This window comes from Pseudopipra pipra, chromosome W (assembly GCF_036250125.1).
Source record: "Pseudopipra pipra isolate bDixPip1 chromosome W, bDixPip1.hap1, whole genome shotgun sequence".
In the NCBI taxonomy this organism is placed as follows: Eukaryota; Metazoa; Chordata; class Aves; order Passeriformes; family Pipridae; genus Pseudopipra; species Pseudopipra pipra.
In genome coordinates, this window is record NC_087580.1 from 63,060,790 (window position 1) to 63,087,024 (window position 26,235).

At 44.9% G+C, this 26,235-nt stretch overlaps 1 protein-coding gene across 1 annotated transcript in view; it reads left to right on the forward strand.

Annotated features, from left to right (window-relative positions):
• Nucleotides 1–26,235, forward strand: part of LOC135404387 (transportin-1-like) — a 107,247-nt gene that overhangs the window by 22,437 nt on the left and 58,575 nt on the right. Inside the window, exon 4 of the mRNA XM_064639114.1 lies at nt 539–688. Coding sequence (XP_064495184.1) covers nt 539–688 — 150 coding nt within the window. The remainder of the gene's footprint in view (nt 1–538; nt 689–26,235) is intronic.

A 26,235-nucleotide genomic window follows, 5' to 3' on the forward strand; every position in this document is an offset into this window, starting at 1 on the left:
TAATTTTCTTCACAATATGGGACTGTGTTTTGGATTTGTGCTGGAGACAGTGATGATAATAGAGATGTTTTTATTATTGCTGAGCAGAGCTTACACAGAGCCAAGGCCTTTTCTACTTCTCATACCAACCCACCAGTGAGTGGACTGGGGGTGTACAACTGACCAAAGGTTAAAATGCTGATTAAAATTACCTTCATGTGCTGATTAGGATTGCTGTAAACTGTAAATTTAAATTTTCTTATACTATAAACTAATCCTTTCTATGTAGAACATCCACATCTCACTTTCAGCATGTTTCAAAAGTAATACCAAGTTACTCATGCCCTTGGTTGAAGAACTAAACATGAGTCTGCTCATGAGTGAACTGTGAAACTAAAAAACTTTGCTATGTAAATTGATGGGTGCATTTGGAAAGAGAGATAAGGAAATAAAGATTAATATCTATCATTGTAAGCTTTGATCTTGTTGCATTGTTCTGGAAATTCACTTTATCCTATGAGCTGATCAAAGTTATAAATGTAATTATTTTCTGTTGCAGATGAGCCGACACGTTCCTTGAGTGGTCTCATCTTGAAGAATAATGTTAAAGCACATTTTCACAACTTTCCAAATGGGGTAACCGACTTCATTAAAAGTGAATGTTTGAACAACATTGGTGATTCCTCCCCCTTAATTAGAGCTACTGTAGGTAAGTTTATGTTGGAAAAATCCTTCCTTTAGATTTTAAAGACGGCAAAAATACCTGTAGGACAAGGAAAATGTATCGAGAAGCTTTTTATTGCAGCGCGCTGTGTGTTCCAAGGCCACTCGTGTCTGGAAGCACACCAACCATTTGAAAATCACGCCTTTTGTATTCTTTCGGTTACATAAGCTGTTACCTATTCATTGACTGCCGTTTTTTTACCTTAAAAGGTAAGTTTTCTGACCCAGGAGGGGGTGTTACCCTTTCCCTCGATTGATTGTGACGTACCCCTGTATTAGGGAGGATTTGAGCATACTGAAATCTTGAAACCATGACACCACTGGAAGCTCAACAAAACTGATATTTATTACCAAGAGGTGGCCAACAAAATGAACAAACCCAAAACAGAGGAAGGAGGAGAGAAATAAGCCCCTAGCATGACCTCCCCCAGTCACCCAGCTGTTGCCCATAAAGTTATCTCACTGGCCTAGAATGCCTATAATTACCAATAGCAGAAGCTGCATCCTTGGAAAGTCAGAAAGTTCACAAATTGGCAGGCGTCCCCGCCAAAGGCAACGTTGTCCTTGATGTGAAGCTAGCTAACCTCCAAGAAAGCGCTATCTGCTTTTATACAACTGAGTGACCTTTACCTAGGCAGGTGTGGCCATCACCGCCCAGCCAGAGGCCCTCCGTCCCACCCCCTTGGTTATGTAAGTGCATCTCTTCTGCGCACGCGTGGCTTTCCCTGCGCCTGCGTACTGCACTCAGGGGGGCCTTTTCCAAATGAGTCTGGGAGCGTCCTTCATCACTATAGTCTTCAATTTCTCCTTCAAGCGACCTTGGAGAACGATTAGCCAATCACAGAACACCAATTAAACATAGTTTATACAAAAACTTCCTTCAAGGACAAAGTTCCTGTTTTATCAGTGCTTGTTTTCTCATACCTTGGCAGGGAAATAACAGAACTTTTACAGGTGGCTGGGCCGAACACAGACCAAAAGTATTAGTGTAAGTAACTCCTGATACAACCCCCCTGGACCTGTACAGAGGGGTCCCCCTGTACACAATAGGCTGCCACGACAGAGAGGATACATCTTTATTTATGCATTTTCCCTATTCCTGACTGTGAAAGGTTCCCTGACGTCAGGTCCAGACAGGACCATCCACCTTACAGCCTCTGCGGTACGCCTAAAAAACCTCTTGGTTAAAAAAAAAAACAAAACCCCACCCCCTTCCATCTTCCTACTAAATTCATTTGCTTATAATAAAAGCAGGTTATTTATTTCTCATAGTTTACTCTTATTGCTGTCTTTTGCACACTGAAAATGTTACTGATACAAGTGAGAGCTGCACTAGTGAGAGTTATTAAACTCCTAAAACTGTTTGCTTCTGATAATTGTCACAACTACACCATGTTTTGATTCTGATATTAATCTTCTGTGTGAAGATACAAATATATTTTTCCTTCCTGTTCTCTTAAAACTGATTTAGCAATTCAACTCGTATCTCTTTAAATGTGACAACATAAGTTTACTTGAATCTACTAAAATTCAGCTTGCTGCCAATTTTTATACCTAAAACCAGGAATAATGACTTCAGAACTATTTCAGCACTCCACTTACATCAGTGAAACACTTCTGTTAGCTGATTTCCTCTTTGCTCCTCCAAATGCACACCTCTTCAGGGAATCATTACACCAAAAGTTACATGCATTAACATAATGAGTTTGTGTTTTTTAAATAGCTTCTTTCAGAAAACAATAGATAAAGTGTGACAATCAGAATATCAACTACAAGTGTTTTTGTTGAATGTTTTTCTGATTTCCTAAATACTGTATTTTAGTACACCTCTTCCATAACATGGATTTTTACTTATTTCTAGGTGTTGCGACCTGCCCCAGAAGGGGAGGGTAACCCAAGTTCTTATTAATAAATCCCTTGGGGTGGATTAGAGTGAAACTACACTGAATAATCGGTGTTTGTAAACATATATATGTAGGGTTCACTTTGGAACAATTTTGTTTCAAGAGTGTGTTGCCGTTTTGAGTGTTTGTTATCATTCTATAGCAATACAGCACTATTAAAGCATCATAGCAATATTGAAGCATCTATAGCAATATAGCACTATTAAAAGCTGCCGTGATTAAGAAGATATTTGTAGGTTGAGTTACAGGATTCATCCTGATTTCTCCAACCTTTAGAGGGGTATCTCCAACAAGTACTCATATCCCTTATCAGTGTTCTAATTCTAAGCAAAAACCACATTTCTGGAGGATCTCCTGGTCCTTCTTTGCATGTTATAACCTTTGAGCAATTGAATAAAGGACTATCTTCTACTTGAGGCACGGTAAATTTGGGTTCTGTAAATTTGGATTCAAAAAATGCTTGTACAGACCATGCCCACATTAAGTTTTTCCGGTTAATTGGAGTTACATTTTTTGTATTAGGAAGTTGTACACACCAGGAAGGACTAAAAACTGTGGCATATTTACTTTCTTATACATCTGGCATGTATAATGGGTCAAAGACTGGGTCCCATGAGTAAATAAGGCAGGGTTGTCTAGCATTATATTCCCCAAAGGTTATCATTCCAGGTTTAAATTCACTTTTACTTGATCTAATAGATGTGTGAGGGGATTCAATTTGAGATAAGATGGTTACGTTTACTTTTGGATGTCATGGCTAGACTTCGCGAATTTGGGAAGGCTCTATCCACATTTGTTGCAGGCGCGCTGGTGGCTTATGAGGCCAATACGTGACAGACATATCCGATTGCAAAAGGCACAGCAGAAAGACTCCTTAGATGGTATATTCTGCAAGACACAGTTCTTTCTGCGTTGCCTTTTCTCCTCAAGGGTGATCCTGCATGCGTTCTCAAAGGAGACAGCTGCGTTATAGATGGTGTGTCTCCAGGCCTCCCGATTGGAGGCCAGAGTAGACCAGTTATGGTGATCGATATGGCTAAGGCTGACATGCTGTTTCAGGGAGTCCTTGTATCTTTTCTTCGGGGCTCCTCTCATGCGGCAGCCAGTGGCAAGTTCACCATAAAGCACGGTCTTAGGGAGGCAGGGGTCCTTCATCCTGGAGACGTGCCCTGCCCAGCGCAACTGCGTTCTCCGCAACATGGCCTCAATACTTGTGACTGCTGCTTGCTCTAGAACAGATGTATTGGTCACAGAATCTGACCAGTGGATGTTTAGGATTGTATGGAGGCAGCGTTGATGGAACCGTTCTAGGAGTTGCAGGTGGTGGCGGTAGATGACCCATGATTCGGAACCGTATAAGAGAGTAGACAACACTATGGCTTTGTAAACACTGATCTTGGCGCTTTTCTTCAAGTGTTTATTATGCCATACTCTTTTGTGGAGTTTTCCAAAAGCACTATATGCCTTTGCTAACCTGTTGTCTATCTCTCTGTCAATCTTACCATCCGAGGAGATGGAGCTACCTAGGTAATTAAACCGTTGGACTGATTTGAGCTCTGATTTGCCAATGATGATGTGGGGATGATGGGGGACTTCCTGAGGTGCAGGTTGATGGAGGACCTCTGTCTTCTTTAAGCTGACTTCCAACCCAAAGAGCTCAGCAGTGTCTGCAAAGGAAGATGTTAAACGCTGCAGAGCTGCTTCTGTGTGAGCAACAAGGGCGGCGTCATCAGCATAAAGCAGCTCCCGGACAAGATGGTTTAAGGTCTTGGTGTGGGCCTTCAGACGCCTTAGATTGAATAGACTTCCATCAGTACGGTATCGAATGTAGATACCGTCCTGGTCATCGAGGTCTGCTGTGACCCTTTGGAGCATCATGCTAAAGAAGACTGTGAATAGGGTAGGAGCGAGAACGCAGCCTTGTTTCACACCATTAATTAAAAAGGTCTCAGAAAGTGTGTTGCCATATCTGACTTGGCCGTGCTGATCCTCATGGAGTGAAATGATCATTTTAAGGAACTTGGGGGGACAACCTAAACATTCCAAAATCTGCCACAGACCTTTTCTGCTCACAGTATTGAAAGCCTTGGTGAGGTCGACAAAGGTTACATAAAGACCTTTGTTCTGTTCCCTACACTTCTCTTGCAATTGTCTGAGAACAAATACCATGTCTGTGGTACTTCTGTTGGCTCTGAAGCCACACTGACTTTCAGGTAGGATTCCTTCTGCTATAGTAGGTATTAGTCTGTTCAAGAGTATTCTTGCCAGGATTTTGCCAGCAATGGAGAGCAGAGTAATACCACGGTAGTTTGAGCAATCTGATTTAATACCTTTCTTCTTGTACAAAGTGATGATGACTGCATCACGAAGGTCTGATGGTAGTTCACCGAGCTCCCAACAGCGCACCACAAACTCGTGAAATTTGGTATGGAGTGCAAGGCCCCCATATTTCCAGACTTCGGGTGGAATTCCATCAATCCCAGCTGCCTTGATGATTTTCACCTGCTGTATGACCTTGAGGGTTTCTCCTAAAGTGGGGGCAGTATCCAGTTCATATTTTACTGGTTGTTGTGTGATGGACTGAATTGCTGAGTCTTGAACTACACGGCTAGTACTGAAAAGAGTCTGAAAATGTTCAGACCATCGATTCAGAATGGAGGTTTTATCTGTCAGAAGCGTTTGACCATCAGCGCTGAGTAGAGGGCTTTGTACCTGGTATGTAGGCCCGTATGCTGTTTTCAAGGCCTCATAGAAGCCTTTGTGATCACCTGTATCTGCGCATAATTGAGTTTTTTCAGCTAGATCGATCCACCACTTGTTCTGGATGTCACAGAGTTTCTGTTGGAGCTTGCTGCATGCGAGACAAAAGGCTGTTTTTCTTGTGTGACAGGATGGCAGTGTAAGGTGTGCTTGGTGGGCGGTTCTCTTCTTCCTCAACAAGTCCTGGATTTCTTGATTGTTTTCGTCAAACCAGTCCTTGTTCTTCTTGAGGAAGAACCCTAAGGATTCTTCGGAGGATTGCAGGATGCTGTTTTTAATATGGTGCCAAATTGTTTCAGGAGAGGAGTCTGAAGAATCTGTGGAATGGTTTTCAAGCCTAGTTTGAAGGTTTGCCTGGAATCTGTCTCTTACTGTGGCTGATTGGAGATTGTTAACTTGGAGTCTTCTCCTTGGGATACTGCCCCTTTTAGGTTTGAATTTAAGATTGAAGTTGAGTTTACAGCGCACAAACCGATGGTCTGTTTGGCATTCTGCGCTGGGCATCACGCGGGTATGGTGGACATCGCGGACATCTCTCTGTCGCACCAGGACATAATCGATGAGGTGCCAATGCTTAGATCTGGGGTGCATCCAGGTTGTCTTCAGACTATTTTTCTGCTGAAAGATAGCGTTAGTGATGGTGAGCTGTTGCTCTGCACAGAATTCTAGCAGAAGTCGACCATTATCGTTGCAGTTTCCAACACCATGCTTGCCTAATATTCCTTTCCAGGCTTCAAAATTTTTACCTAATCTGGCGTTGAAATCACCAAGGATAATGATCTTATCATCTGCAGGCACCTTTTGGGTAAGGCAGCGCAGGTCAGCGTAAAATTTATCTTTTTCGGCAGGGTCAGCTTGGAGGGTTGGGGCATATATACTAAAGACGACAAGGTGTTGTTTGTTGTGGAGTGGAAGGCGTAGGGAGATAATGCGGTCAGATTGACCTGTTGGCAGATTTTCGAGTTTTGGAAGAATGGAGTTTTTGATCATGAAACCGACACCTGAGAGATGTTTTTTGGTTCTGGGCTTACCTGACCAAAAGAGTGTGTAACCGGCACCATGTTCTCTGAGGCTGCCTTCTTCATGAAGGCGAACTTCACTGAGAGCAGCAATGTCGATGTTAAGACGAGCCAGTTCATGGGCGATTAGGGCAGAACGACGCTCAGGACATCCGCTATCCCCAGAATCGAGCATGATTCTGATGTTCCAACATGCTAGAGTTAATTTAGGTACCTTTGGAGGCAGGTGCATGCCTTTGTCTTTTGATCTTTGTGCGATTGCATTGTAAGAAGATGCCCGTTGGTCTGCGGTTAACCAACCGGGTGAAGGTGGAGATGAGCTTTGTTTAGGCCACCTTTTCTAGGCCCCTCTCCAAGTGGAGCAAGCAGTGCTGTCCTTGAAAAGGCTGCTTGGTCGTTCAGGGTGCTGCCCCAAGAGACTGTCATCTCCGGTCAGTCTCAAATGACCAATATCCTGAACCGCCTGCATGCAGGGTTTGGTCTGCGGCTTCCAGTGCACCTTTCACCTACTGTTTCGACCCTCGCCCGTCGCTACAGGACTTTTTGCATGTGGGTAAAGCCTTCAAGCCTGCGCAATGGATTTTTTAGGTGAGATGCAGTATGCGCGGAACTGAACCCACCCTTTAATCCTGAGGTTCATCTGCCAGGGCCGAGCAAGCTTGGACGATGGCAGTGAGGTCCCCAGGATGTAGGTTTGATTTGAGTGACCTTCTCTTAGATGGATGGCCTTACAGGGCTAAGCGAGCTCCATCTGCCCGGGTTTGGGATCAGAGTTGAATGATTTGAGCAAGTCTTTCATTTCCTACTTTATTATCACCTATCTATAAACAAATCTGAGGGAGATATCCAGGAACAACCCTTTGTTCTGTCCACCATTTCAGGATGTAACAGAGCAAAGCAACTATATCCAGAACATGCCGAGCCTGGGCAGTAGCCACAGGTGAACAACACAAAAAAACCCCAAAAACAAACAAACAAAAAAACAACAAAAACCCCAAACAAACAAACAAACAGAAAGACAAAGAAAGCAATCATTCTGACCCCAGTACCCATCCAAGGCAGGAGTGCCTTTCATGGCCCCAACCTGGCCAGGACCCCCATTATTTTAAAAGAACCCACTATCCACCCTGACCTTATCCTTCCTCCACTATGTTTCCACATATCTTCAGGCGCACTGCTCACCTGCGACATTTCACACAGGATTGTCCTGCTCTCCCTCCTGCCGGTCGGTGGACCCCCTCGGCATGCTCAACACCCTACCCTAATCCTCCCCATCCCCACTCCACCCCCCCTCCACCCCCCAAACCTGGAACGGCAAACCTCTGTGTAGTGGTTTGGATTTTGTTTTCCCCCAGAGGCTGAAAAGTGGTAGACCCCAAGGGGTGGAAACCCCTGGAAGTTTTGAAGTTCTGCCCAATGGGTGCTCCTGCAAAAATGTCAACATCCCACAAGCTCACCGGAAGAGATGAGTTGTAGTTTTGGTTGTTGGAGAGGTGGCCATGTTGTAGAGCCACGAGGAAGGGGCTCTGAGCCCCTTGGACCCTCTGGGGCCTCCCGGCCCCAGCTGGGGGGGCTGCAGGGACCTGGAACAGCATAAAGCTGGGCTAGGTGCCTGTAGTTATGCCGGGAGATGTTTTTGTCCATGGGAGCAGAGCAGCAGCCGGCAATGACCAGAGAAACGGTGGCAGAGAGCCAGAGATAAGAACCTGAACCAGAGGAGCAGCAGAAACAACATGCAGCCCCGCAGAGAAGACTCCTGGAAAGGGAGAGAGAGAGAGAACCAGCAGCTGAGAGACAGAGTTCTGGGGGTAAGACTGTACCAGCCCCCCAAAACTCCTTTGAGACCTCCGAGAAAGGAGGAGTAGATGGACTCCTATTTTAGAGGAGCCTTGGAGTATGCAGCACCGGAGAGAGAGAGGAACTAAGAAACTCAGAGCGTCCCGGAGCTGGACCGGGACGGCCAGATGGAATGCAGGGGGAGTTGACCTTGGCTTTTTCCCCCCCTCGCACTGCTGCCACGGTGGCAGCCTGAGAGACAGGGCACAGAGGCCCTGCAAGAGATACCAGACCGTCATGAAGACCCCCCTGTGTCTTCGTGATATGACTTGGTGAAACGACCTTGTCTGGGGTTACGAAGCCCACGGAAGACCCCTTTGCCTGTGTCAAGGGGGCCGAGGGAGTTTGGATACCTCCCTCGTGAGTGCTGGCAGAAAGCCAGCTATCAGCTGCTGCATGTGGAGACGAGAGACAGAACCTGCTGCCTTAGAAGATGCTGCTGCTTAAGAGACTGGAAGCGATCTGTCCTTCTTTCCCTCCTGGACTTTTATTTGGAGGAGAGAAGAGATCTGATCCATTGTAAATACTATATGTCATGGTAGAGATAGTTGTGATCGTGTGTATAATGTGATATGGTATTTATTTGTACAGTCATTGTAATATATTCCCTTTCCCCCACTTTGAGTCTGGTGTGTTTTGTCTGGAAAAACCCATCTCACATTAGGTTGAGATGTGGGAGGGGGATGGAGCTAGGGAATTGGATTTTTGGGGCTATCTCAAACCATGACACTCTGTGTGCTCTGAAGCTTCCCTCTCCTCTTTCATGGGGGCGCAGTACCTGCCGGCAAGGCTCCCCTTCTCTCTCCTTTCTCCTGCCATGACCGTGCCTGAGGGCTCAACCGCGCACGCTCTGCGCGGGAGAGCCCCCGGCAGCCGAGGCTTCCGGCCGCGTGGCACTGGAAGCTTTTGGACGTATAGTTTTACAATATTTGCATTGTGACATCCAGTCCTGAGTTATATTAGGAGGTGGGGTGTAAGTTTGGTAGAGGTCATGCACTATAGGAATACCTTTCCAGAGTATTTGGGCTCCGTTGGTCTTGTTTGTCCACTTTTCAGGTAGGGGTAATGGAGCTGTCACACTAGCCATGTTAAAAACAAAAGATAAATTCAATGGTAGCATAAAAAATCGCAATCCTTGTTCAGCAGACTCGGGTAAAGTTACACATATACCTTGATTGGTGTGATTCCATATTTTTGCAAACACTTTGACTAGTTCCCAGGCGAGGTTCCTTTGATTTTCACTTTTAACAGTCTATTCTGCTGAGTACATGTACAAGGTAAATAACCATACAAACATAACTAACAAATTATAACTACAGTTACCAGTAAACTGAACCATAGTCCAAATCTGAGGTTATTCAAATCTGAGGTTATTCATTCACAGTTCTGAATACTTTTCTCTGTTGAACAGTTACCTGTAAAAGAAAAGAAAAAGGTCTGTCCGACCCCTTTTAGGCCCAACATTAAAATGTAGGAACAATCCACCGAGAGCTTATTTTGTGTTCTTCGCCATAAGCATCTTTTGCTTTCCAGATGTATATGTTCAAGGGAGTGGCGAGTACCATTGGTACAGCTCCTACAGAAGGTAGTTCTGCTAATACAGGTTGTCCAGGAAGGTGAGAGGATTTTGGATTAGACTTTGATGTTGCTGGTATCAGAGAGGGAGGCTGTGGATAAAAAGCCGTGAGTCTAGGACAGCCATTTACTCCCCATTGGTCATTCACCATTTTTACAGCATCTCATAGTCGTTCAGTCCAATTGGATTTCTGAGGTTTTAGAAATCGTTTAAGCAGGCCATTTGTTCTTTCCACTATGCCATTTGCTTGTGGATAATATGATGTGTGAAATATCCACTGGATTCCTTCTTCCTTGGCCCACTCTTGGATGATGGCAGCTGTGAAGTGACCCGTTATCTGATTGGATAGATATACAGGTTTTGGGAAAAAACTGAACCACATTTTAAGAGCTTCTAGAGTGTTTGTACTGGTTGCCTGAGGGAAAACTTCTGCTTGCACTAATCCTGACCTAACTTCCACTCCCACTAACACATAGTTTTCCCTCAGACTTTCGAAAGGGTCCAATATAGTCTATCTGCCATGTGTCCCACAGCCCTTTTCTGTCTCTGATATGTAACGGGGGTTGTTCTAAAGGGTGACGCTCGAGTCGGGTTCTGCACTGTTCACATGAGTATATGCAGGTGCGGCACATCTCTTGAGTTACTGGCCATCCCCTGCTTCCTGCTTCTCTGTATAGGTCTTGTGCCCCTGTGTGCTGTCGTTTTAAGTGCAACCACTCTAACAATCTGTCCCAGTTCTCTGAGGGAGTTTTTACACTTAGAGGGACTAATCTGACCAGTTCATCTACTTTGTTGTTCCAGTGGCTAGCTGGAGTTTCATTTTCCTGGTAAGAGGCTACCCATCCGACTAAAAAATTCCCTTTCTTTGCTATAGCAAGAATTTCTTGCCATTTTTCTTTGCCAAACAGGAGCTCTATTTACTTCCCAGTAATTTTTGTCCCATAAGGGGAGCCACTCAGTACACCCTTTGAACACAGCAAAACAATCAGTGTAAACATATACAGAGAGGTTTCAGCTTCGTGGTTAAATACACTCCAAACTGCTACTAATTCTCCTACCTGTGCACTGCCTTCTCCTTTGGTTGCTATTTTGTCTCCTGTCATCATCATGGCTGGGCTTCGCGAGCGAAGATTTGGGAAAGGTCTTGTCGTGGTTTGGACCTTGTTTTCCCCCAGAGGCTAAGGAAAGTGGTAGACCCCAAGGGGTGGAAACCCCTGAAGTTTTGAAGTTCTACCCAATGGGCGCCCCTGCAGAAATGTAAACATATCACAGCCAGCACCGGAAGAGATGAGTTGTAGTTTTGGGTTGTTGAGGAGAGGTGGCCATGTTGTAGAGCCACGAGGAAGGGGCTTTAAGCCCCTTGGGCCCTCTGGGCCCTCCCAACCCCGGCTGGGGGGCTGCAGGGACCTGGAACAGCATAAAGCTGGGCTAGGTGCCTGTAGTTATGTCGGGAGATGTTTTTCTCCATGAGCACAGAGCAGCAACCGGGACTGACCAGAGAAACGGTGGCAGAGAGCCAGAGATAAGAACCAGAACTGAAGGAGCAGCAGAAGCAACATGCAGCACCAGAGAAAAGACTCCTGGAAAGGGAGAGAGAGAGAACCAGCAGCTGAGAGACAGAGTTCTGGGGGTAAGACTGTACCAGCCCCTCAAACTCCTTTGAGACCTCCTGGAAGGAGGAAGATGATGGACTCTTACTTGAAAGAGCCTTGGAGTGCTACAGCACTTACAGAGAGGAGCTAAGAAGCTCAAAGGCGTCCTGAAGCTGGACCAGGACAGCCAAAGGAATGTGGAGGAGGGCTTCGCCCCCCCGCTCCCTGGAGACAGAGCACGGAGCTCTGCAAATGGGAATTTGAATCCCCTGAGGAAGGGACTTTCACGAAGATGTCCCTGCATTTCGTGATATGCCTGTGGTGATGCGAGTCTTGTCCCTGCTGGCAGTCCACAGGTTAGGCCTTCGCTTGGACCGAAGGAGAGCCGAGGGGCTTGGAGACCCCCTTGTGTATGTTGAACAGAGATCCAGCTACAACAACCCAGTTACTGCTGCATGGAGGACAGAAGAGGAACTGCTGCTTAAGGACTGGAAGGGATCTGTCCTTCTTTCCCTCCTGGACTTTTATTTGGAGGGGAGAAGAGATCTGATCATTGTAAATACATATGTCATGGTAGAGATAGTTGTGATCATGTGTATAATGTGATGTTATATTTATTTGTACAGTCATTGTAATATATTCCCTTTCCCCCACTTTGAATCTGGTGTGTTTTGTCTGGAAAAACCCATCTCACATTAGGTTGAGATGTGGGAGGGGGGATGGAGCTAGGGAATTGGATTTTGGGACTATCTCAAACCATGACAGGTCTCTACCCACGTTTGTCACAAGCACGCTGGTGGCTAAAAAGGCCAATACGAGACAGGCATGTCTGATTGCAAAAGGCACAACAGAAAGACTCCTGAGGTGGTAAATTCTGCAAGGCACGATTCTTTCTGTGTTGCCTTTTGTCCTCAAGGGTGATCCTGCATGCTTTCTCAAAAACATCAGCAGCGTTATAGATAGTGTGTCTCCAGACCTCCCGGTTGGAGGCCAGAGTAGACCAGTTATGGTGATCAATATGGCCAAGGCTGAGATAATGTTTCAGGGAGTCCTTGTATCTCCTCTTTGGGGAGGAGATCTTACGGAGGCGGTGGTCCTTCATCCTTGAGACGTGCCCTGCCCAGCGCAGCTGTGTTCTCAGCAACATGGCCTCAATACTTGTGACTGCTACTTGTTCTAGAACAGATGTATTAGTCACATAATCTGACCAGTGGATGTTTAGGATTGCACGGAGACAGCGTTTGTGGAGTTTTCCAAAAGCACTATATGCCTTTGCTAACCTGTTGTCTATCTCTCCGTCAATCTTACCATCCGAGGAGATGAGGCTACCTAGGTAATTAAACTGCTGGACTGATTTGAGCTCTGATTTGCCAGTGCTCATATGGGGATGATGGAAGACTTCCTGAGGTGCCGGTTGATAGAGAACTTCTGTTTTCTTTACACTGACTTCCAGCCCAAAGAGTTCAGCAGCGTCTGCAAAGCAGGATGTTAAATGCTGCAGAGCTGCTTCTGTGTGGGTGACAAGGGCGACGTCATCAGCATAGAGCAGCTCCCGGACAAGATGGTTTAAGGTCTTGGTGTGGGCCTTCAGTTGCCTTAGATTGAAAAGGCTTCCATCAGTACGGTATCGAATGTAGATACCGTTCTGATCCTTGAGGTCTGCTGTGGCCCTTTGGAGCATCATGCTGAAAAAGACTGTGAATAGGGTTGGTGCAAGAATGCAGCCTTGTTTCACACCATTAGTTATTAGAAAGGGCTCAGAAAGTGCATTGCCATAACTGACTTGGCCGTGTTGATCCGTATGTACCTGTAAAGCTACAGCACGATATTTCCAAAGTTTACCTTCCTGCTTAGCTGAGACATCAGTAAACCACACATTCTGCAATTGCTCTGAGTATGGAGGTGCAACTTGAATCGCAGAAGGTGGAGAATCAGCTGTGCTATTTAAAGTTACCTCATCTTGTAAGGGAAGATTTTTGCAAGCTCCTTCTGGTACCTGAAAAATGGTGCAATAATGTTCAATTTGAGCATACCATTTCCGAACAGTAGATCGCTGGGCCACCCTGTCAGGGGGTGGGGTTCCTTTAGAAACAGGCTTGATGACCCCCTTAAAATTAGAGATTGCTGATGGACAATTTTTCCTGTTTCACGAAAAGCAGTACTCACCACAAATAAGCCCTTTTCCCAGGTAGAATATCGTTTTTCAGCATCTTTGAAACTGCGTGAATAAAACCCTATAGACCTGGTGCAACCATCAGGTCCTTTCGGCCATAAGTGTATGGACAGTCCGGAGCTTGCAAATCCCCACTCAATTTGTACTGGATCGGTAGGTTGTATGGGGCCTGGTGAGTGGTATGTGTTGTCCTCAAAACTCAGGAGTTGTAGGGCTTCATCGTGAAGGGGGGTCCAATTCCACCTTGCTTTTTTCCACAACAAATCATGTAAGGGCCGTGCAATTATTGAAAAATCAGGGATGTGTTTTCTTCAAAAAATCAGCAGGCCTAAAGCATGCTGTAAATCCTTTTTATTCTCTGGTGTTTTCAGTTGGTCTAGGCAGGTAAGTGTGTCTGGGGGAATACAAACCATTCTTCCCTTCCACCAAATTCCCAGGAATTTTACTTCTTGTGAAGGAGGTTGTACCTTTTCAGGAGGAATATGTAAGTCCAGGGACTCAAGATGCCTGATAATGTCTGTTTGGGTTTGCACAGGTGCAATTTCATTTCCTGCTACTAAAATATCATCAATATATTGGTATACTTTTACTCCTGGTGCAGGAGGAATGAGTGACAGCTCCTGTGCCAGTGCATGATGTGCTAGAGTGGGTGAGTGTTTAAATCCTTGTGGGAGACGGGTAAAAGTGTATTGCTGGCCCTCCCACGTGAAAGCAAAGCGCTCTTGATCCTGTTCCTGCAGGGGAACCATAAAAACCATGTCTTTGATATCAGTAGTGGTCATAATTTGATGGGCTGTTCTTGGATGGTAGCTATTAACTCAGCTATATTTGGGACTGCTGCAGTAAGGTGCCCCATATTCTCATTAAGACGTCGGTAGTCTACTGTTAGCCTCCAATTACCGTTTGGCTTATGGATGGGTCATATAGGAGGATTGTAAGGAAAATGTGTTGCAATCACTATTCCTCTTTCTTTTAAATCTCCAATAACTGGCGTGATTCCTTCTCTGGCTCCCAAGGGTTAGGGGTAAGGTTTGACATTGGTTACTAGGGAGGGAGGAGGGAGGAAGAACAGGGGCAGGACTTAGTAAACACAGGTGTGGGATTTCTTTTCCAAAAGCCCATATGTTTCCTTCCTCATCAGTCCAAGACCTTCCCTTCAGGAGGTCTAGCCCCAGTAAATTGGCAGGAAGTTTACCCAAAATCATTAGGGTTTCAACTGCTTTCTCCTCCCCTGGTAACCAGCATCTTACCTTTGCTGTTATCTGGGGTTGTATGTTTCCGAAAGCATCCACAACAAATATGCCTTTACATGAGGGAGTGATTCCACATGCAGATGCATCTTCAATTTTCAGGGCAGACACTTGAGTGCCAGTATCTACTAAAAAGGTTACAGGGGTTTTGCGGGGACCAATAGGACAGGTTATTAACAAATCTCCTTTGGAATTTTTGGTAAGTCGTCTAATGTAAAACCAACCTTCGTCCCCCGGCTTACCTACTGAGAACAAAGAGAGGAGTTTCCCGTCACACCCTCCTGTCTGTGATCCCTCCAGGGGAGGGTCTGTAGCAGGGACAGCTTTCAGGGATCCCTCCTTTGCTGACCATTCTTGAATTAATATCTCTAATTTATCCGTGGGTTGGCCATCCATTAGGGATTTTGGGATTCCTTTTTGCAAGCCCGCAATCCACAGGGTATTCCTTTTTTCCCTGTGTCCTCCAATGTTAGTGGGTCCTCCTTGTCCAGGGGAGAATGTTACTTTTCAGAGGCTTGCTGGAGGAATACTTGTTTTGCATTCTGTGTGCCGAATTGATTTAGAATCAGTAGTAATTGAAGGTACTGGACCATATTTTCTTCCATAATAATTAATTCCTGTGCTACCTCCCCCCAGGTCCAAATCTTTTTTTCTTCATGGTAACTGGGGGTTAAAGCTGCTTCTAAGGTGGCTGCAGTTCTTTCCCCTTTGGTGAGGCTTTCTATTTGTCCTTTTAGCTGAATGCCAATGGCTTTCATAGCCTCAGGGAGACCTCGGATAAGGGGAATCATTCTTTCAGGGTCTACAGGAAGCAACATAGGGGATTCACATCTTGGTGTTAATTCCCTATCATACATCATTTGTAAACAAGCAGCCTTTTGCACACTTTCCACAATCTGATTAACATTTCCCACTATAGCCAGGGGATCTCCCCTTTCTAGGGGGTTGAGTCCACCGGCCCAATAGGCTGCTCTTTGGGTAAGGGACCAGGGTGTACAATTATCTCCTGTGGTCAGGAAAACTCCGGCTCCCCAAAAACCTTCAGCCTCGTTTTCTGATAACAAAATTTGGTCACCTCCAGTAAGAGAGACTCTCCAAACATACTCAGTCTCAGATTCTTTAGGGGTTCTGCTATATTCCTTTTATAACTTAGCTAATTCAGTCGCTGTATAAGGAACTTCTTTTGTAGTTTTTTGAGGTGTATCATCATCCGAGCCCTCTGTATTCTGTTTTAATTAGGGGACGGAGCGACACCGACAGCTTTTCCACTTGGTCACGCAAAGGCTTTAAGTCAGAGAGTGGGTATGTTTCTTTAGATGACTCCAGCTCTGACTCCCTTTTTTCTTCTCTCATTAATCTTGCATACAGCTCCTCTCGAAGCACACGGGCTGTAGCCCTTTCATTCCTTATCTCTTCCTGGAGGACACTGACAGTAGCCTCTTGTTCCTCCATCTGCATCTGCAAAGATTTAACCAAATCTTGCAGTGAGGTAACAACTTCCATATGAGCTTTTAGCTGCTGTTCTTTGTTGTTAATTCCAGTTATTACAACTGCACCTAATATTGAAAAAATGATAGGTTTTCCTTTACCTTTTTTGACTCTTGCCCTTACCCGTGCCCGCAGGGTAGAGATTCGATCAAGAATTGCTTGAAAATTATACCAGTTATCTTGTGCCCATTCCATTCCCAGAGGAGATGGCCTGGCACCAAATTCATCTAATAGATTAGTAAGCGCTTGCACATTATCTTCCATGTTACCATAAATTTGGAGTGAATACGTCTCCAGGGGTTACCTCTTGAAAGTTACAGCAAATTTACAAAGTTCTTCACTCCTCTCCCTGGAAAGGCCCCTCTTAAAAGTTACAAGTTCGGAGCGATCTTCCTCAGAGAGCACCCCTTGAAAGTTACAGCAAATTTCCCAAAGTCTCGCTCCTTCCTCTGGAGAGTTACCTCTTAAAAGTTACATTACAACCAAAAGCAGGGTGAGCTTATCCAGAGGGCCCCTCGTAAAAGGTAATTTCCAAAATTTCACCCCTTTCTCCCCAGAAAGCACTAAATTACAATGTGCACATTAACTTCAAAAACAAAACAAAACCCGAAAAATAACTTGTAAAGTCAAAGTCATAAAGTCACACAGTCATAAAGTCAAAAAGGAAGGTACCCTACTCTGTTTGTCTATCACAAAATGATCGATCACAAAAATTAACAATTATCAGGTTTTGGAATGAACAGTTTTGCTTCAAGAGAATCCTGTCACGTGAAGCCAATAAAGAAATGTTACAATCTGCTTAAATGTTGCAGAAAGAACTTCAGATTTGAATATTCCCTTGAGCAAAATTAAAACTCATACAAGTTATCTGTTGATACCAAAACTGATTTTATTAATTGCTAAGAGATGCAAAGAGAAAGAGGAAAAAATAAGAAAAGGTTGGAAAATGCTAAGATTACTTCTAGAAGCAGAGAAAAGATACCACCAAACTACCTTTCGGCCAAGCTGGTGTGTGTGTGGGAGAAGCAGTTTCTGCCTTTTTTTTTCCTCTGTCTCTGCTGCTTTTTCCAATGTTATCTCTTTAGCTTCGGTGTGTGTGTGTGTGCGTGTGTGTGTGTGTCTTAACAGCTTTAGCTCTCTGGAATGCAACCAGGATGTGTGGTTTCGACGCTCACGCCCCATGACGTGTCCCAAGCCATGCAGGGTCCTGTTCAGCCACACCTTTCAGTCCTCAGAAATATGATAAGGGTAGAAGGATAAGATATAACTCACTCATGTGGCACGGTGGGTCTCAGTTTTCTCCAACCTGGCAGAGTTCCAGTCTCCGGTGGCAGGTAAGGCAGCGTGTGGTGGCAGAGGAAAGGTGAGGGAGAGGTGGGGAGAGATTGTCGGCTACAGTGACCAGTTCTCTCCCTTTGCTCTCCCCTTATTTTCCCAAATTTTTCCTCAACTTTTATAGTGTTCAAAGGAGGTTGTACATGGTTTCTTGGCACGTAGCCCTATTCAGATGTTCAAAGAGATATGATAACTATAAACAATAGCAGGATCTTTTGGCAGGAAAACTCCAGCAGGAAGCTCTAGTGAGAACTTCTGGCAGAAAGCTGACAGAGAATTTTTGGTAGGAAGTTTTGACAGGCAGAAACAATGGCAAAACATTATTTTTGGCATTTCTATATTATCTGTGTGTTACAGGAAGCGTTTAGCAAGTGATTAATATTAATTTCTCCTGGAATTGGAAATGCATAAATGGTTAATGGCTTCATTGTGTTTTCAGGTAAATGAGTGCACACCCAACAATCACTTTTATGCAACACTTGGGTCACATTTTTTAATAAAACTAGATGTAAATTTTGCTCCCAAGTCAAGACTGAATTAACTATTGTCAGGATAGCAGAACAAGACTTGAACATTTTGTTTCTTCTCAGACAACCGATCCATTACCCAAGGGGCTTCGGCCTTTTTAGTTCTGGAATAATGTATCCATGATTTTACTCCATCTAGTTTTAATACAGTAAAAGTTGTCAATAGTACTTGGAAAGGTCCTTTCCACTTCGATTGGAGAGAAGCAGTTTCCCAGTCTTTCAAGTAGACCCAGTCTCCTGGTTGAAACTCGTGCGCTGGTGTGTCCAGTCATGTTGGCCTTGAGATTACCACTGCTTGCTGAAAATCCTGTAGGGTTTTACTAAGAGAAATGAGGTAATTATTCAGATCAAATTTTCCCTTTACATTTATGTTTTCAGGAATGTGTGGTACTTAGTAGTGTCGGCCATATAGCAGCTCGTAGGGGCTTATTTTGCTGGAGCCCCATGGTTGAATTCTAATTCGAAGTAGAGCAATAGGCAAAGCTTGGACCCATGTCAGGGAAGTTTCTTGGCTTGTTTTATCTATTTGCAATTTAATTGCATAATTCATTTGCTTTATTTTGCCACTAGCCTGGGGCCTATAAGGGGTATGAAGATCCCAAGCTATTCCCAAGGCTTTCCTGACTTGTACCACTTCTGCGATAAAGTGGGAACCTCTCTCTGATGTTATTCCCAAAGGCACCCCAAATCTAGGTATTATGTGATTTAGCAGTATTTTAGTCACTTCCCTAGCCTGGTCAGTGCGACAAGGAAAAGCTTCTGGGCACCCAGAGAAGGTATCCACCAAGACTAGGAGATGTTTATACCCTCCTTTTCTAGGCAATTAGGTGAAATCAATCTGCCAATATTTACCTGGAACATTTCCAGATTTTATAGCTCCTATCACTACTTTATTGGCAGTGCTTGGATTATTTCTCTTACACATGCCACATTGCTGGCTACCTGCTTGTACAATTTGTGTCATTTTTGGACCTATAGCCTGCTTATGTAAATGTTTCAATAATTTTTCTCCATTCCAACGAGTAGCCTCATGTTCCTGGTCCACTAGTTCATGCAAGACTGGTTTGAGGACTATTATTTGCCCGGTTGGATTAACTGCCCAGCCTTGTGGATCAAATTTTGCTTCTAAGGTATCAATTAGTTGACAATCCTTAGCACTATACTCGGGTTTTTCTACTGGGAGAGGTATCTCTGTTAGAGGTATTAAAGGCAAAACTTTATTCTCTAACAAACCTTTTTCTGCAGCCTCTTTGGCAGCCTTATCAGCTAAATGATTCCCCAATTCTGGTTTGGTCTTACCCCCTTGGTGTGCTCTGCAATGCATGACAGCAACCTCTGCTGGTCTCTGGATACTTTCAAGTAAGTCCGAGATTTGTTTGCCATTTTTGACTGGTGTTCCTTGTGCTATCAGGAGTCTTCTCTCTTTCCAAATGGCTCCATGTGCATGTACCACTCCAAAGGCATAACTCCAATCAGTCCAAATATTAACTCGTTTTCCATTACTCAATTCCAAAGCTCGAGTGAGCACAATTAGTTTCACTTTCTGGGTCAAAACATTAGAGGGGAGTGCCCTGATTTGATTGTCTTATGGTGGGTAGTTACTGTGTATCCAGATAATCGTTTTCCATTCTAGACAAAGCTGCTCCCATTGGTGAACAATTCCCAATCAGGATTTTCCAAAGGACTATCTCCTGTCAGGTCTGCTAGAATATACTTCTATTGTCTGTAAGCAATCATGCTCTGTGGTTCCTTCTACTTGTTGGACAGATAAGAACGTGGCAGGGTTAACAATAGAAGTTGCTTTGAGTGTTATATCCTCTTGCTCCAGCAAGACTACCTGGTATTTTAACATCCGGCTAGGAGATAACCAGTGGCCCCCTCTCTGCTCGTGTACTGACTGCACGATATATGGTACATAAACAACAATACTTAGTCCTGAAGTCAGTTTTTGAACTTCCTGGATCAAGAGAACAGTAGCTGCCACTGCCCTCAAACAACTAGGCCAGCCTTGGCTGACATTATCTAGCTGTTTTGACAAGTAGGCCACGGCCCTCCTTTGATCACCCAGAAACTGTGACAATACGCCCAGTGCTACATTTTGTCTTTCATAGGTGAATAGTTCAAATGAGCACGTTCAGTCTGGAAGTCCCAAAGCAGGGGCCCGCATAAGGGCTCGGTTGAGCTGCAAAAAGGGAGCTAGTGAATTATCAGTCCAGACTATAAATTCCTTCTGAGCTGTCTTTAAGAGCTCATACAAGTGGCTTCACTACCAACCCATAATTGCTGATCCACAGTCGACACCATCCAGCCATCCCGAGAAATGCACGCAATTGTCTTACTGTTTGTGGCTGTGGGAGTTGACAGATTGCTTCTTTCCGTTCCTGTCCCAACCTCCATTGTCCTTGGAGAATTTCAAAACCCAGGTAGGTTACTGTGGTCTGGACTACTTGCGCTTTGGTTTTGGATACCCTGTATCCACTCATTCCAAGGAAATTCAATAGTGCCACAGTCTGATCCCAACATTGCCGTTTAGCTTCAGTGGCTATCAAAATGTCATCTACATACTGTAATAAGGCTCCAGTAGGGTTTTGATTTCTCCGGTCCTCTAGTTCTTTTGCCAATTGATTTCCAAATATTGTGGGAGGATCGTCCAAGTCAACTGAGTTTTCCTCCCTGTGTTTGGATTTTCCCATTCAAAAGCAAAAAGCTCTTGACTTTCAGAACTCAAAGGGATACAGAAAAAGGCATCTTTCAAATCTCATACTGTAAACCACTTTAAACTTTCATTTAGGGTAGTTAGCAAGGTGTAAGGATTCACTACTACTGGATGTATACCTTCTACTGTTTTATTTATAGCTCTAAGGTCCTATACCAACCAGTAATCCCTTCCATTTGCCTTCTTGACTGGCAAAATGTAAGTATTAAATTTAAAATCACATTCTTTTAACAAGCCAAATTTCATAAATTTTTCTACAAGGGGTAATAATCCCTTATGACTTTCTATTTACAAAGGGTATTGGTTTTGCCTTACTGATCCCACTCCAGGTTTCAATGTAATTCTCATGGGTTCTGCTCTTTTGGATTGCCTGGGCACCTCTCCAGCACATATTATCGGAATCACAGCATCCTCAAGTGATTTTTGCAGATGGATCACTTCTGCTTTTGGAGACTGTAATGCAAAACCAGAAGCTTCCACATAATTAGACTCCAGAATAACAACCTGTATTTTTCCATTTTTAAATTTGATCTCAGCATTTAATTTTTCCAATTGATCTCTCCCAAGGAGAGGCTTTGGTGAATTAGATGAATACAGAAACTGGTGAGTCATCCACTGTTTTCCTAATTTGAAATCAATGGGCTTAAAAAATGGCCAAGCTTCGCGATTCCCTGTCGCACCAACAATCGTTACAGAATTGTTACTTAAGTTTCCTTTTACTGTATTTAACATAATTAGCTCCCTTATCTACTAAAAATTCTACTTCTTCATTCCCTAGCTTAGCTGTAACCAGAGGTTCTGCTGGGGAAGAACCCTCCAGTCCCCCATAGTCATTATTGGTGATGGCCATGAGAGGGTTCAGAGGGTTCTTAAGTTTCATTTGTGGACAATCCCGTTTCCAGTGTCTGTCTTTCTTACAGTATGCACATTGACTGACACCAAGTGTCCCTGGGGGAGTTCAAGGTAGGCTGTCCACATCCTCATCCTCCTTCTCTCCCTAGGGGCACTATTCCTTCCATAACTGCAATTGCTTTCTGCTTAGTTGCTTCCTGCTGATTTTCCCTGTTCCAATAAACAGCCCAGGCAATATCCAACAACGTCCCTAAATGATACTGATCTTGTCCTTTAGCTTTTTGTAATTTCCTCCTAATGTCATCTGTGGAGTGCCCCACAAATATAGGGGCTAGTTGAATCCTTCCCTCCTCTGTTTCAGGATTGATATTAGTATATTTTTGTGCTGTTTCTTTCAGATGATTTAAAAAATCAGTAGGTGATTCCCTGCGATAATTTTGACATGTTAATTGCCTTTGGCATGGCATGTTTAATTCCATATAATATCCATTGCTGGTATCTATTTAACCTTTCTCTACAAATAGGGATTTTAGGACCCTATTCAGGATCTGCAGTGGGAAAGTTAATGTCCAATGTACCCTGTACATTACCTGTCAAAACCTCCTACTAGTTTTAACAACCATTTCTTTCTCCGTACTATCAAACATTTCGAACATAGTATCAATATCCTTCCAATCTGGATCCTGGGTTTTAATCATAATTTCAAATGAATTTGCTATTTTGTCTAGGTTATCTCTGTAAGTGCCTGCCATCGATTTCCAGTTATTAAGGTCTGTTATTGAAAATGAGACTTTTACCATAATTGGACCATCTGTACATACCTCCTGATGTAGGGGGGCCACTACCACCCATCCTTGTTTAGCTCTAGTTCTTCCTGCAACTGGACTGAAACTCTCTTCTGTTTGACACATTCTTTCTATCATTCTCTCCATCTTTTCTTCTAGATGTGCTAAATCTGCCTCTTCTCTTGCAAGATCAGTTTCTACAGCTTGATTATCTGTTCCCCCACCCATCCTGCGAGTGGGGTTAACCATAAGATTTAAGTCATCCTCCTTATCAGGGAGATGTTTAGAACAAATTTTTCCTGTGCTACACGTTGAACAATAGTGCTTTAACCTTTTCCCTTGATTCTCCTTTGTTCCCCGGGAGTCTCCCCCCGGCGCCGTGGGTGAGTGGTGGGGTCCCGAGTTGCTGGGAGCCCCCCCCCACTCCGCGTGTGGGTGGTGAGTTCCAGGCTGGCTGCGTGTGTGTGGTTGGGACCTGGGCTGGCTGGGAGTCCCCCGGGAGTCCCCCCCCGACGCCGCGGTTCAGGCCCCAGGCGCAACTGCAACAGGAGAGGGGTGAGAGAGAGTGGGGGAGCCTCACCGGCAGTCGCTGCACGCCTGTGGAGGAGGAGAGAGAAGCTTCGGAGCACACAGAGGTTTACCTTTCCAGGTTTGGGGGGGGAAGGGGGAGGGGGGTACAGGGGATGGGAGGGGGGGTACAGGGAAGTGGAGGTGGGGGAAGAGAGGGGAGGGGTATCAAGTGGGACATGGGGGTCCTCTGATTGGAGGGAGGGAGAGCGGGGCACTCCTCTATGAAGTGTCACAGGTGAGCAGTGCGCCTGAAGATACGTGCTAACACAGTGGAGGAAGGATATGGTCAAGGTGGATAGTGGGGTTCCTTTAGAGTCATGGGGGTCCCAGCCAAGCTGGGGCCTTGAAAGGCACCCCAGCCTTAGATGTGTACGGGGACCAGAACGGTTGGTCGGTTTGTTTGCTTGTTCGGTTTTGGCTCACCTGCGGCTACTGCCCAGGTTCAGCATGTTCTGGATATATTTGCTTTGCTCTGTTACATCCTGAAAGGATGGGCAGGACAAAGGGTTGTTCCTGGGTATCTCCTTATGATTGTATATAATTAGGTGATAATAATAAGTAGAAAATGTAAAACTTGTCCAAACCGTTCTAACAGGAACGTAGCCTGTGTAATCCTATGCGGTTGTGAGCTATGCTGGCGATGGTACATGCCTTCGGTAGGGTCACCCATGCCAGACAGGTCAAAACCGTAGGGTCAGATACAGTACATCCGTGGGCAGGATGAGCTCATTAGCCTTCTGGCAGTCATCCTAGGAGAAGGACAACTCTAATCCCAAACCCGGGCAGATGGAGCTCGCTTAGCCCTGTAAGGCCATCCATCTAAGAGAAGGTTACTCTAATTAAACCTACGTCCTGAGGACCTCGCTGGCACCGTCCAAGCTCGCTCGGCCCTGGCAGATGAACCTTAGAATTAAAGGGTGGGTTCAGTTCCGCGCATACTGCATCTCACCTAAAAAATCCATTGCGCAGGCTTGAAGGCTTTACCCACATGCAAAAAGCCCTGTAGCGACGGGCGAGGGTCGAAACGGGAGGTGAAAGGTGCACTGGAAGCCGCAGACCAAACCCTGCATGCAGGCGGTTCAGGATATTGGTCATTTGAGACTGACCGGAGATGACAGTCTCTTGGGGCAGCACCCTGAATGACCAAGCAGCCTTTTCAAGGACAGCACTGCTTGCTCCACTTGGAGAGGGGCCTAGAAAAGGTGACCTAAACAAAGTTCATCTCCACCTTCACCCGGTTGGTTAACCGCAGACCAACGGGCATCTTCTTACAATGCAATCGCACAAAGATCAAAAGACAAAGGCATGCACCTGCCTCCAAAGATACCTAAATTAACTCTAGCATGTTGGAACATCAGAATCATGCTCGATTCTGGGGATAGCGGATGTCCTGAGCGTCGTTCTGCCCTAATCGCCCATGAACTGACTCGTCTTAACATCGATATAGCTGCTCTCAGTGAAGTTCGCCTTCATGAAGAAGGCAGCCTCAGAGAACATGGTACCGGTTACACACTCTTTTGGTCAGGTAAGCCCAGAACCGAAAAACATCTCTCAGGTGTCGGCTTCATGATCAAAAACTCCATTCTTCCAAAACTCGAAAATCTGCCGCCAGGTCAACCTGACCGCATTATCTCCCTACGCCTTCCACTCCACAACAAAGAACACCTTGTCGTCTTTAGTATATATGCCCCAACTCTCCAAGCTGACTCTGACGAAAAAGATAAATTTTACGCTGACCTGCGCCGTCTTACCCAAAAGGTGCCTGCAGATGATAAGATCATTATCCTTGGTGATTTCAATGCCAGAGTAGGAAAGAATTTTGGAGCATGGAAAGGAATATTAGGCAAGCATGGTGTTGGAAACTGCAACGATAATGGTCGACTTCTGCGAGAATTCTGTGCAAAGCAACAGCTCACCATCACTAATACTATGTTTCAGCAGAAAAATAGTCTGAAGACAACCTGGATGCACCCCAGATCTAAGCATTGGCACCTCATCGATTATGTCCTGGTGCGACAGAGAGATGTTTGTGATGTCCACCATACCCGCGTGATGCCCAGTGCAGAATGCCAAACAGACCATCGGCTTGTGCGCTGTAAACTCAACTTCAATCTTAAATTCAAACCTAAAAGGGGCAGTATCCCAAGGAGGAGACTCCAAGTTAACAATCTCCAATCAGCCACAGTTAGAGACAGATTCCAGGCAAACCTTCAAACTAGGCTTGAAAACCATTCCACAGATTCCGCAGATTCCTCTCCTGAAACAATCTGGCACCATATTAAAAACAGCATCCTGTAATCCTCCGAAGAATCCTTAGGGTTCTCCCTCAAGAAGAACAAGGACTGGTTTGACGAAAACAATCAAGAAATCCAGGACTTGTTGAGGAAGAAGAGAACCGCCCACCAAGCACACCTTGCACTGCCATCCTGTCACGCAAGAAAAACAGCCTTTCATCTTGCATGCAGCAAGCTCCAACAGAAACTCCGTGACATCCAGAACAAGTGGTGGATCGATCTAGCTGAAAAAACTCAATTATGCGCAGATACAGGTGATCACAAAGGTTTCTATGTGACCTTGAAAACAGCATACGGGCCTACATACCAGGTACAATGCCCTCTACTCAGCGCTGATGGTCAAACGCTTCTAACAGATAAAACCTCCTTTCTGAATCAATGGTGTGAACACTTTCAGACTCTTTTCAGTACCAACCGCGTAGTCCAAGACTCAACAATTCAGTCCATCACACAACAACCAGTAAAGTATGAATTGGATACTGCCCCCACTTTAGGAGAAACTCTCAAGGCCATACAGCAGGTGAAAATCATCAAGGCAGCTGGGGTTGATGGAATTCCACCTGAAGTCTGGAAATACGGAGGCCTTGCACTCCACACCAAATTTCACGAGTTTGTGGTGCGCTGTTGGGAACTCGGCGAACTACCATCAGACCTTTGTGATGCAGTCATCCTCACTTTGTATAAGAAGAAAGGAATTAAATCAGATTGCTCAAACTATCGTGGTCTTACTCTGCTCTCCATTGCTGGCAAAATCCTGGCAAGAATACTCTTGAACAGACTAATACCTACTATAGCAGAAGGAATCCTACCTGAAAGTCAGTGTGATTTCAGAGCCAAGAGAAGTACCACAGACATG